At 43.3% G+C, this 12,013-nt stretch overlaps 1 protein-coding gene across 1 annotated transcript; it reads left to right on the plus strand.

Moving 5' to 3' along the window:
• Window positions 1–1,032: 1,032 nt before the first annotated feature.
• On the plus strand, window positions 1,033–11,288 carry LOC138064704 (cysteine dioxygenase type 1-like). Its single transcript, XM_068928505.1, has 5 exons — window positions 1,033–1,255; window positions 3,206–3,283; window positions 5,339–5,496; window positions 8,025–8,194; window positions 10,539–11,288. The coding sequence occupies exons 1-5, from the start codon at window positions 1,077–1,079 to the stop codon at window positions 10,566–10,568; spliced, it is 615 nt and encodes a 204-aa protein (XP_068784606.1). The 5' UTR covers window positions 1,033–1,076; the 3' UTR covers window positions 10,569–11,288.
• Window positions 11,289–12,013: the final 725 nt, after the last annotated feature.

Below are 12,013 nucleotides of genomic sequence, written 5' to 3' on the forward strand. Positions count from 1 at the left end.
AATACCAGAAAGAAACAAAAAAAAGGTTGAAGGCAGATGTCATTGTTCATTTCCCAGCTCATTTAAGCATTGCTCTGGTGGTTCTTACAAAACCCTATTCTTGTGATATATTTTATACCTGTGGGCAGTGTTTGTCTGTTTAAAATGGTCTAAAATTGTTTCAAAGTCTGTTTAAAATTATCACAGGTCACACCCCCACAAACACAACTCGTTAATAAAAGTAGCAATAAGGGTCACATCCGCTTTCTGAGCACCGGGAGAGCTTTGCGATAGGTCTCCGACAGCGTACGTGTTCTGTAAACTCAGGGGTGTTTCACTCCCATGCACAAGATGCCAGCCCCGTTTAAATCTGTGGGAACGTGTTCTTGACTGCAGCGGAGGCAGAAATTCACCCAGCCTCGCCAGGTGAACTTCCTCTATTGATGGGGCTGCTTTTTCTCACAACTCCTTGATGCACAGGTCAGAGGAAGAGAAACCGGGCACGCTAGAAATCGCTTCAGCCTGACTGCCTCAAAGGCCGGCTACGACCCAGCAGCGCTTTGGGCGCCCTCAAGCCTTAAGCGCGCCTCCCGAAGAGAAGCTGAGCTGCTGGCTTGCAGCCTCACAACCACCTGGCGGGCCTGAGGAGCCGAACCCTTTCTCTCACGCGAAAAGGTTGATTTTTTTGAACGTAGCTCTACGGCGCATACTGAATTCTGTTGCTGGAAGTCATGGCTAATCTATACCCCGTTAGCAGCTGACCCGGCCATGAAGGCGCCGGGTGCGAAGCCCACTTGCGTGGTCGGCCGCGCGTGGGTCTGGCACCCGGCGGTGTGCCGGCACGGCCGCAGGCTGAGCCGCGGCCCTCTTGGGTCCCACGCGTTACGTTTCGGGGCGGGGGTGAGGGGGGGAGCGCAGCAGCCTGACGGTGCGAGCTGGTGGCCGAGCAGGACTTTGGCAGCGGGGGCAGGGCCGGCGGGGCCGCCCCGTCCCCCGCCCGCGGGGGCGGCTCGCTCCCGCCGCGCCTCCTGGCGCATAAAGGGCGGCGGCGGGGGCCGGGCGGGGGCGGCGGCCAGGGGCTGCGCACGGAGCCGGTCATGGAGGCGCCGGTGCAGACGGAGATGTGGAAGGCGCGGAGCCTGGCGGAGCTGATCCGCATCTTGCACCGGCTCTTCTCCGAGGACAAGGTCAGCGTGGAGGAGGTGCAGGCGCTCATGGAGTCCTACGAGAGCAACCCCGAGGAGTGGCTGCAGTACGCCAAGTTTGACCAGTACAGGTAGGGACCCGCCGGCGCCGCGTCGCATCGCGCCGGGCCGGGGGCCGCTGCTCCCGGCGGCGGGGCAGGGCAGCGGAGGGCGAGGGCCGGGGGCCGCGCTGCCCGCGGCGGGGCGCGGTGGGGTGGGGAGCGGGCGGGGCGGCGGCGGCCAATGGCGGCGGCGCGGAGCACCGATGGGGGGGCCGGGGGCGGCGGGGAGCGCCCCCCGCGCTGGGGCCGCGGGGCCGGAGCCGGAGCCGGCGGGTGTGCCGTGTCGCCTGCCCGCTTCAGCCCGCTGGGCCGGTGCGGGTTCAGGCCTCCCGCCCCTCTGCCGCTGCAGTAAAACAGCAGCCGAGGTTTTAAGGCGCTCTTACTTTGCCGACGCCGTTGGTGGCTTCTCTGTTGTGTATTTATGATTAAATGCATTTTATTCCAGCACCTCCCTTATTTAAAAAAAAAAAACAAACCTTTCCTATTTGTAACCACTTTATCATGAAAGCATCATTCTGGCTTGACTTTTTTTTTTTTTTTTAAAAAGCCTCCTGTCTTCTTGCATTGACTTCTCTCCATTCAGAACAAATCACGGAATTGTAACAGGACACAGGAAACTAAGAACTAGAAAAACTAAGCCGGGTAACTTTAGAAGTATGCACGACAGCCTTTCTTTTGGCCGTGCAGACCCGCTGTACAGAAATAGCAGCACTTGAAAAGTTCAGTCAAATGCCAACACTGATTGCTTAAGTTCTGACATCATAGGAAAAATATATCTACCTGATGCGTGCCCAGATTGTGGACGGAGCAAAAGGCAGCATATAGATATAAATGAAATGCTTTGAAAGTGACTTGTTAGGAATGTCATATCTTGATTAAATTGAATGACCTTATCAGAAAATTAATGCAAAACATCTGGGTGTCATCAGTGACAGTTCTGCATCGGTCTGTTGGGTGAGAGTGAGTCTTCCTGTCATAGGCATAAGTGTCTGCTTTACTTGGCACCTTGTGAATAGGCGATGACTAAAGCTGAAGAGGAGTCAGAAGGTCAGAGCTGCTTGCTTGCACCAGACCAGCCAGGAGCACCGGCCCTGGATCAGGGCCTCGCTGTGCAAAGCAATGTATATAGCAAAACACAGCCCCTTCTCAGCTGGATGAGACAAGTGACAGCTGGGGGCAGGCTTGCAGGGAAGCGCGCAGAAACAAACCTCAAAACATGGTGATACAAAAAGCTTTCAAGCCCTGCGAGCAAATCAGTCTGGAACACGCATATGGATAAAAAGCCTTTAGGAACAAGCTCATTCCATGTTATTTTTAAGTTAGCATAAGTAAATCTGTTTAAAATTTTCTGCTATGCTAAACTTCATTTCAAAGTAGATGCTGGCAGAAGTTACACGATAGGTATTTTATCCATACAAGAATGTTACAGTGCAAGATGCAGAATCTTCAAGAAAAAAGTAAGAGTACCATGTATGGTAAGCCTGACCTTTTTTTTTTTTTTTCCTATTCTTTTTCTGCCTAATAGGAAGGAGTGCTGCCCAAGAGAAAGGACAGCCAAGAATATCTGAAAATGAACTGTAGAAGAATGTAACCATGTATTTTTCTTTTTTCATTGCAGTCCTCTGTTTCTAATTATAAGCCAGCTGCTGAAGTGACTTCATTCAATAACTATTTTGATCTGATCCTGTCGTCCACTCTAGTTGCAGACTCCTAGTTCCCAAACTCCAATCATCTATGTAATTCAAAAGCAATATGACTATCAAATATTAACTGAGTCCAATTTTTCTTCCCAGAACAACTAGATGTACAAAAACAGTTTAAAAACTGAATTTCACTTTGTCCAAGGGAAACTTTGCTTTCAAGAAGGCAGAAAAGAAGATTTTTATATGGTGCAACCTTTGTTCATAACCATATTTGTATACTTCTTTTATAGGCATGTTGGTAGTGATTGTTCTTAAAAGCAAACACTTTGTATTTCAGGTATACAAGAAATCTTGTGGACAGTGGAAATGGAAAGTTCAACTTGATGATCTTATGCTGGGGTGAAGGGCATGGCAGGTTTGTATCCAAAGAGTATGGTTTTATCAAACAGATAGAGAGTTATAGTACCTCTTGCTTGGAACACTGTCATATGAAAAGAGAAGAATAATCAGCCCTAAGTGAACTATGAGAAAACTTCAGGGAAGTAGGCAGTGTAGAACTCCTACTTATTCCTTTGGGGTGGCCGTCCTGCATATTTGCTAGAATATTTTTTGCAAGTTTGTACCTTATGGACACTTTTAGAGCATTTAAAATATAATACTAATTATGGTCTTCTACCAAATCTATGCTTTCTTCTGTCTGTAGAAGTTTTTAATCCCAGAGGTACAGTGGGTCCTACAGGCATTGAACAGACCCTGTTGCTTCTGAGAAATCTGCTTCACTTTGTGTTGCAGAAGCAGGACTTGGTACAGTCTAAACAGTCTTTATTCTCTCATGTTGTTTAAATCCAGTCTTTGCACCACAAAGAGAAAAGTGGGTTTGGGTTAGGAGCGTGGGGTGGGAGCCCCTTTCTGGCGATACATAGCTTTAGGTAGGTTCCAGACATCCTAGCTCCTCCCTCAGAAGGGACCACACTGCTGCTGCGCCCCCTTGAGTTATATATGCGGCCCATACATTGGATTGCATAGTCCTGCAAAAGTGAGAGCAGGATCTGTCCCTTGGAGGGTCTCTTACAAAATGCTGGATACAACAAAATGTGGAGTGACAAAACTTGCAGGCTTTGACTGATTGTCCTTGCACGTAAACAGAAAACCCCAAGACCTGGGGGGGGGGAGGGGAGGGCAGAGGGGGCTGTTTTTAATTGAGCATGCATATTGAACACTTAAAATATCCTCCTGGGGATGCCATGCAATTATACCCAGACAGATGTAAGAATCAAGGCCACCTCCTCTATTTCTCCTGGGCTTTTCCCGCAAAGACTGTAATTCTTGTCAAATTGTGTTTGGGTTGGATGAGCATTTGCTAGGAACTAGACTCAGACCACAACTTGTTTTTGCTTCCTACATGAGGAGGATCAGATTGTGCTCATGGCTTGTGCAAGGAGCATGACAACGTGGCATTTGTGAACTGTTCTATGCCTGAAGCAAGCAGTGCTCTCTTGGCATCTCACTTTGTAAGAAGCTGACATTTGTTTATTGAAAACAGTAATGTACAAGTACCAGGCTTGTTGGGTGGAACTCATTAGCACTATACTTCAGGGAGGGCCAAATTCCCTCGCCTCCCTGCCACGAGTGGAGACATCTCCCTTTGTCCTAATCCCATCAAATTCTGTAACAGTTAGGCCTCTATTTAAAAAAAAAAAAAAAAAAAGCCCCAAACTAAATTGCATATCTACCCTGTATGCCTCTAAATGAGGCAATTAAAACATACTTCCAAGTAAGCAGATAGATCAAGCAAGCAGACAGATCATGCCAGCTCCTGCTGCTGTTCGTGTTTTGCCAACTTGTGAAATTAAGGGCTTGCTCTAGTCAGTTGTACTTAGTATTGTTAGAGTGGCAAAGACAGCATTCTCTTTCTCAACAAACTCCTATGCATCTCAACAGTAGAGAGGCCTAGGAATGAAGGAGAAGTAGCTCATTTCTCCCATGTTTAGAGAGGGAGCACTGTGGATTTGCAAATACACCTGGTATAAATGCAAGTCCACACTGGCCTCTGCCTGATACAAAATATAGGCCCTGGTTGGGGGTCACTGAGGAAAGCATCCTTTTTTTTTTTTTTTTTCCTTGGCCCACAGAGTTTGTGTTCTGAAAAGCTTTCCTGTCCTCCTGCCTCCTCCAGATTTGCCTTGTTTTTTTCTCTGGCAAGGTCATAAGCTGACAGATAGCTTAGTTTTTTTTTCCTCCAAGTCCTGATAAACGTAAGCTTATCCTAACACATTTCTAATGCTGCAGTTTTAAGTAGGCATACCTCAGCCATGGTGAATATTTCTTTCTAAGATTTGTGTGCGTGCAACAGCATTTCATTCTAGAGCTATGTCCAGCTACAATAGGCTATGCCATCTGTTCTGTTTGCGGTACTTCAGTTAAATGTGTATTATCACACTGAGTTTGGTTATTCTTTTTGCTTATATAGCAGTATCCATGATCACACTGACTCCCACTGCTTTATGAAGATCCTCCAGGGAAATCTAAAGGAAACTCTCTTTGCATGGCCTGAGAAAAAAGGAAATGGCGAAATGACTAAGAAATCAGAACGTGTTCTCAGAGAAAATCAATGTGCCTATATTAATGGTAAGCTCCTCTAGTATCTTATTTGACAGCTACCCACCTATGAATGTGACTCCTTAAATAGGATAGTTCATGTGCTAACTAGGCTCTTACCTTTAACAGTATCATACACTTTACACACTTGAACTTGGCTATTCAAATTCTCTACAAACCTGTATTTGGATTCAATAAAACAAACAAAATTTTCCTTTTAACTCACTCTTAAGACATTGCAGCATTTGCTTGGTTGCAGCAATCGCTTGGTACTTAAAGAGGCTGGATAGCTCTTCTATACTGAGTAGCCTTCAGCACTGTGTCCCAAATAACTCTGAAATTGCCTGTAAACACAGAGCTTAAATTGTATTTTGTGGAGAAACAAGAGGAAACAAAGTTTAAATTTCTTAATCATCACAACTTTACAAAGAAATAGTCCTTGTGATCTGTCATGGAAATCCTAGGGCAAAAATGTAAAAGCCATAGAATAAATTAAACAACCAGAAACAGAGGCTGTGATCCTCAAGTGTAAATTTTCGTCCAAATCCAAAAAAGACTCTAATGCTGAAGTGTAGTGTCAGCAGAGCTGAAGGTCTACCCAAACAATCTATAAAACAATCGCCTAACTCCACAGATGCTGAAAGACATCTAAGTCTTCACCAGGAAGGTTCCCTAGGTACCTAAAGTCATGCCATTATGCATACCGGTAACTATTGCCATCTTGTGTTACACCTGAGGCTGCCTGGGAGTCACCAGCTGGGCATCACATTCTGATCCTACAAGAGGCGTTACAAATCGTGCTGAACTGCAAAGAGTTCAGCAGAACGAGCGCTTCAGGGCAAAGCCTCAGAGAAGGGGGCTACCTGCCTTGTATGTGATAGCTGAGTAACTACAGCACACCCCTGCGGTGCTCCCTCCGGTTCAAGGGAGTCACATCCACAGCCTCAGCTTGGCTTACAGACTAGGCCAGGGCAAAGGGCATAGAGGAAACATGAAGGGTACTCTCCAGCCCTTTGCTGCAGGTATGTCACTTTATCTGAAAACACAAAATTCACAGGACAGGAAATGTAAGGAAGAGCCTGATGCTTCTACTGATGGAGGGGGCACTCCCACACCTGGGTGGTGGGTTCTCAGACTTGTTTAGGTTTTCTTCCCTATGTATGTGGTTCGTTGCAATGCAAACAATTACGCCCTGTGTGTATCTGATCCAAAGCTTTCTTGGTTGTTTAAAACAAATTTGGTATCCAATTCTCTGGGACAGTTTAGATCATATTTCATGCTAGGCATTTTGGCTTAAAAGAAACAAGTAAAAGAAGTAGATGGAAAACACTGACAGTGTTCTACTTGATTGCCTTGCTACTTTAATGGTGTCCATAAGCCTTCGTGTTTCTACTACATGTTTCTTGGTGGCTGTTGTACTTTACTGTTAAGGCTATAACCCACTAATCTGAGTTTATTTGAATCTCCCTTTACATAAGCACACATTTAGGGCTTTTTTTCCTCCCCGCATCCTTTATTTATCTAAATGATGTTAATGACACTTAGGGCTTACGCTCTTGACTCTGATATACATTCGAAGTGTACTTACAGTTCCCAGGTTATTGTGCCTACAATGCATAATACAGGTCTGAGTATTAGATGATGTATTAATTTTAAGTACAAAGGCCTCAGTTGTTTTCTTACAGCAGGAGTCATAAACTTGAATTCAAGGTTTCCCTTAAGTAATTCAAAACCTCCACTTTAATATAGAATGAAAATAGATGTTTTTATGGATTTGATTCTTCATAGTTTACATTTTCTGGGACGATCGAGCAGAAGTCAAGGTATTACATAAAAATGCCATTACTTCAATAAGACAGTGTCTTATTACCTGTTCAATTACGCTTACTGTTCGGTTAAGATTGGACATATGCCAGTCACCAGTCATTTGTCGCTTTAGACAAAAGACCAAAGAAATGAAGACTGTTCTACTCCAAACTAATAAGTTGGAAAGATTAATTAGGAAATGGACGTCTGCAATAGAAGACAAGTATATCTCTGCCCATGAGTCCATGCTCCAAAAACAAGTAGCTGACTCTTAATGTGATTGATGTCCTTGTTATTGGGCTGAGAATTAGTAATACAAAAAGTCTGCCTGTAAACTATCCTGCTGATTTTTAGAAACACAAATCTTCCTGCTTCTAGAGAGCAACAGCATCTCCTAGGAGAATAAACCTTAAACCCATTTGGGAATGGCAGCTGGCAAATTACTGGCCGCATGGCCTTCCTTAAGCTTCTTTGGATTTCTATTGGCCTTTATCCCATAGTAGATAATCCAGTAATTTACAAGTGTTGAAGGCGATAAGGTATTCTGAAGCACCAGTGTATTTAGGAAACCGTGCTAGAGAACAGCAGTCTAATTTGCCGTACTGAGTTACACGTTGTTCCTCAAAGTGCAGGTGTGACTAACCGGCTTCTTCACAAGTTTCAGCTTAGATGGCACTCTTCCAGGTGTTTATGAGATCTTGCTAAATCTGTCTCTTAATGCAACCTTTCATTTCATGCCCTTGCCTCTCTAGACTCCATTGGCTTGCACCGTGTGGAGAACATAAGCCACACAGAGTCTGCTGTTAGCCTGCATTTGTACAGCCCACCCTTCGACAGCTGTAACACCTTTGATCAAAGGACTGGACACAAGCACAAAGTCAAAATGACATTCTATAGCAAGTTTGGCGAAAGGACTCTATGTGTAAGTATGGGATAATACGTTCCCTGGCAGCTCTTTGTCACCAACCACTTGCCCTTGTGCAGGGACAGGACAGAGGGGCTGCGTTTTTGTCTGCACAGAGCAGACCATTGGCTCCTGGGGGGCTCTCCAGGACTTGTAGCAATCTCACAGTTCCTGGGGCATCCATATCTAGGATCAGCATAAGATGTATTTCAAAAATACTCTTCCGTTTGTCAGTTTGCACTTTCCCTATATGCAGTTCTCTTCCCTGCTTTGTTACAAAGTGCAGTAATACAACCACATAGGAAAATTGAGGCTGAGAACTTATCATCTGTTAGTGATGACGTTGGATTTGGCTGCCCTGGCTCTTCTCACCACCCCTTTCCGTTCCCCTATGGACGGTGTCCAGCTGTGTGAGGAGTGGAAGAGCCTAGCAGGAGGCAGTTCTGTGTGGAGAAGAGGATTAATGAGAACTTTGCTATTAGTTAAGCGTCTTCAGACAGTAAATGTAACCTAGTCAATGGAAGGCCATTAAGCAGCTAGATTATTTTAGCCAATTTAAGTCATGTGTAACATTCCCTGCCTAAACTGTTCTGCCAAAATGCATCCCGTTTCAAGCCAGTTGTTTTAAACCTTGTAACTTACTGGAAGTAAAGCAAGATAAGTACTCAGACTTTTTAAAATCAAAACTTTTAAATGGAAACACTTGCTTTGAGAGAGAGTAGACTGGCTGTTGTCTGCATTCCTGAGCAATGTCAAGAGATTGAATTTGGATAGAAAGGAGGGACCAAGCTAGGACATCTGGCAGGGTTTGATAGGGTTCCCTTTTAGCACTTCTCTGTGTGTTGGGAAAAGTTACCACATACAAGGGGAGAAAAAACAGATTTTTGTTGGGTCAGCTACAGAGGTTCAAAGACTGTTTTTGTTAGATACAGAACACTTTCACCTTTTACTGAGGCCAGAAATTCAGTGCTTTGGACTTCTAAGCAGTGAGCCCTTAGTAAGATCCAGCTAAAGATTTATATAATCAGCAAGCCCAGTGTAAATTATTTCTTTGCATCTTGTCAGATTAAGTGATTAAAATTTTACTAAACAGCTGAAACCTGAACTTTAACCTTCACAAGTTTGAAAGGTCTTTGAGAAAGTAAGCTCAGATTTATAAATCAGATTTTAAAGGACAATGAACACAGAAAAAATGTGGAACAAAATTCACAGGAGAATTCAATATTTGCTTGTTTTCCTTTCATTTTAAGTGTTTATTGAATACAAAGTGTGCAAGATAAATGGAACTAGATACTTTAACTTGGACTATTTTCCTACTCTTGATTTGTAACCCACTGGCAATGTTTGCACCTTTTGTGGGAAATGGGATCTGGCTTACAGGAGAGAGGTAAATCTTAATCACTAGGTCTCTTTCATGAATTCCTGTAAATGGAATTCCAGTAAGGCAAAGAGTGGTAGCTAGTCTGGGCCATCCAACTGTCTGAAATGACTTCATGCTACAAAAACCTTCTGGTTTCAATGACGGTTTTTGGAAAGCTCACTGGAAACTCAAGCCTTCTTCTGTTTACCAGATCTCGAAAGGACTTAGGAAGGCAGAGGACTGTACGTTAAAAGGAAAAGGAGAATAGTGTAAAGCATACTTGCATATCTTCATTAGTGAGAAGATTATTAAAGCACATTCAGCGCTTCCCATTTGTCTGAAGTTTTCTCTGTAGGTAAAATACTCGGGTAACCCCTAGTGGTTACGATGGAGTCTTAATTAACTGAACAGTAAATATATAAAAAAGTTAGAAGGCCTAATAATTGACACGGTGTGGAGTTAACTTACCAAGGACTTACTCAGAAAAGAGACTGTTTCCACAGTCCAAGTATGAACCATTAGAATACAGATGTGAAAGTTCACTGAGGAAAACCTGGTTTTGTCTCCTGGCTGTCAGAGCATATCAGAGGCTCTTGCTATTGGGAATTGTTCTAGGGCAGGTCGTTTGTTTGCAGTCTATCTTTCAAACTGGAGTTCCAGTTTCTGTCAGAATGAAATACAGCACAGCGTTTCTGACAGAAAAGATAGCCTAAAGGAGAAAGCACTCCTCAGTTGTCTCTTCTGCCCATGGTCACACAGGGACCCAAAGGATAGGGCAGCTAATTTTATCAGGTACTGTGGTATTTGGGCCATACTATCCTCTATAAAATGTGGGTAGTAACTTTTTATCTTGCAAAAAGTATTGAAAAGAAATACATCAAATATTTTAAGGTGCTGAGCTCCCCTGGTAATGTTAAGGCCCATATTAAGAACAGGCAGATGGTTGGAGTCTACTACTAAGTCTCTTCCCTTAAAAAAGAAATCTCTCCTCTCTCTTTTTAGGCAACAGCAGTGCCACAAGAGAACAACTGAGAAGCACCAGCATGTGTTTGCTTAAGACCTGCTGAATGTTTAACCAGGGACAGAAGACTTACATGGCTAAGCCTGACAGCCAGCTATATTCCTCTAACTTGTACATAGAACTACAGTAGGGCAGCTTCCAGGCAACCTGTAGTTATCTTGAGTGAATGCTGATTATGGGACACTAAGCTAACTAGTGCCATAAACTACTTAAGAGGTTAGATGCCTTTTCTTAGGCTGTTGTCAAGTCAGAATGAAGTAGTTTTTCTGATTCTAGCCTCCTTTTAATTCCACTTTTCATATCAAACATAGGATTTTTAAACATCATCTGACACTACTTAATAGGCCTACATGTATGTATGCTCTCAATGTAATCAATAATAATATAAACTTTTAAGCTTCCCGTCACTTGTACCTATGGGTAGTATACTAGATACTACTAACAGCAGCTCTTTTTTATTAAGTCTTTTTGGTTTTAATGCCATAGGTCATTTTGATAGTTTTGTGCATTTTTTTACTTTATTTTTTACAATTTGTTTGTCAGATCTTATTTTAAATAGGAGCAATAAATTGCTTCGTGTACAATGATTTTCAAAACTGATTGGGCAAAGATTTGAATTTTTAATAAGACTAATCCTACTTAATACAGCTAATGTCCAGTTTCCAGAGTATTCTGTATAGCTACTGAACTCCTTCCAGGTAACTAAAATAAAACTGGATTTGTGCACAGAACTTAAAAGTTTGCGGCCTTTATCTCCTGATAACTAACACAGTCATCACACTTGACTAATTTCCACATTACTCACTAAGTGGTACGCTATAGAAGTGTTTGAAAAGTCAAAGGTATTTAAAACATGTAAAGAAACCCTGATCCCAGTTAAGTCAGTGGGAGTTTTGCCATTGAGTTTACTGATGCATATTTTCATCCTCAAGATTTAGTTACAATGATAAGACCAACTTGAAAAAAATAAGTGTATCAAAATCAGTAAAGCTGCCTTCCTGAGGCTATTGTAGTCATTTAATATAACCAATACATAAGGACAAAGTAGAGAACATGCAGCAAGCCTCTTGATGTCTTAAGTGACTGCTCATTACTTGGGCAGCCATTAAAGTTTTAAAAGCAGCCTGTTTAGATGAATCACATATTTCCCTCCTTATTGACAAGTCCAAAAAAAATGCATTTACTTTGAGGCCCCATTTTTAGGAGGCTCTATCACATTTTCAAAAAATGTTTAAGCAGCGTAACAGCTGTAAATGAGCCTATGACTTTCTGCTGCAATTACCCTTTGAGAGCCAATGGGAAGGCAGTAGTTGCTTTGAAATACTCTTTTTTTTTTTTTTTTTTTTTGGGGGGGGGGTGGGGAGGGAGGTGGGAGGGGGTCAGGGAAGCAGAAGAAGAGGAGAAAGAAAAGCCAGCCTGAAGGCAAAAGTACAGGGAGAAGCATCAGCAGTAAACA

The sequence above is a fragment of the Struthio camelus genome, chromosome Z, assembly GCF_040807025.1.
Source record: "Struthio camelus isolate bStrCam1 chromosome Z, bStrCam1.hap1, whole genome shotgun sequence".
Classification (NCBI taxonomy): domain Eukaryota; kingdom Metazoa; phylum Chordata; class Aves; order Struthioniformes; family Struthionidae; genus Struthio; species Struthio camelus.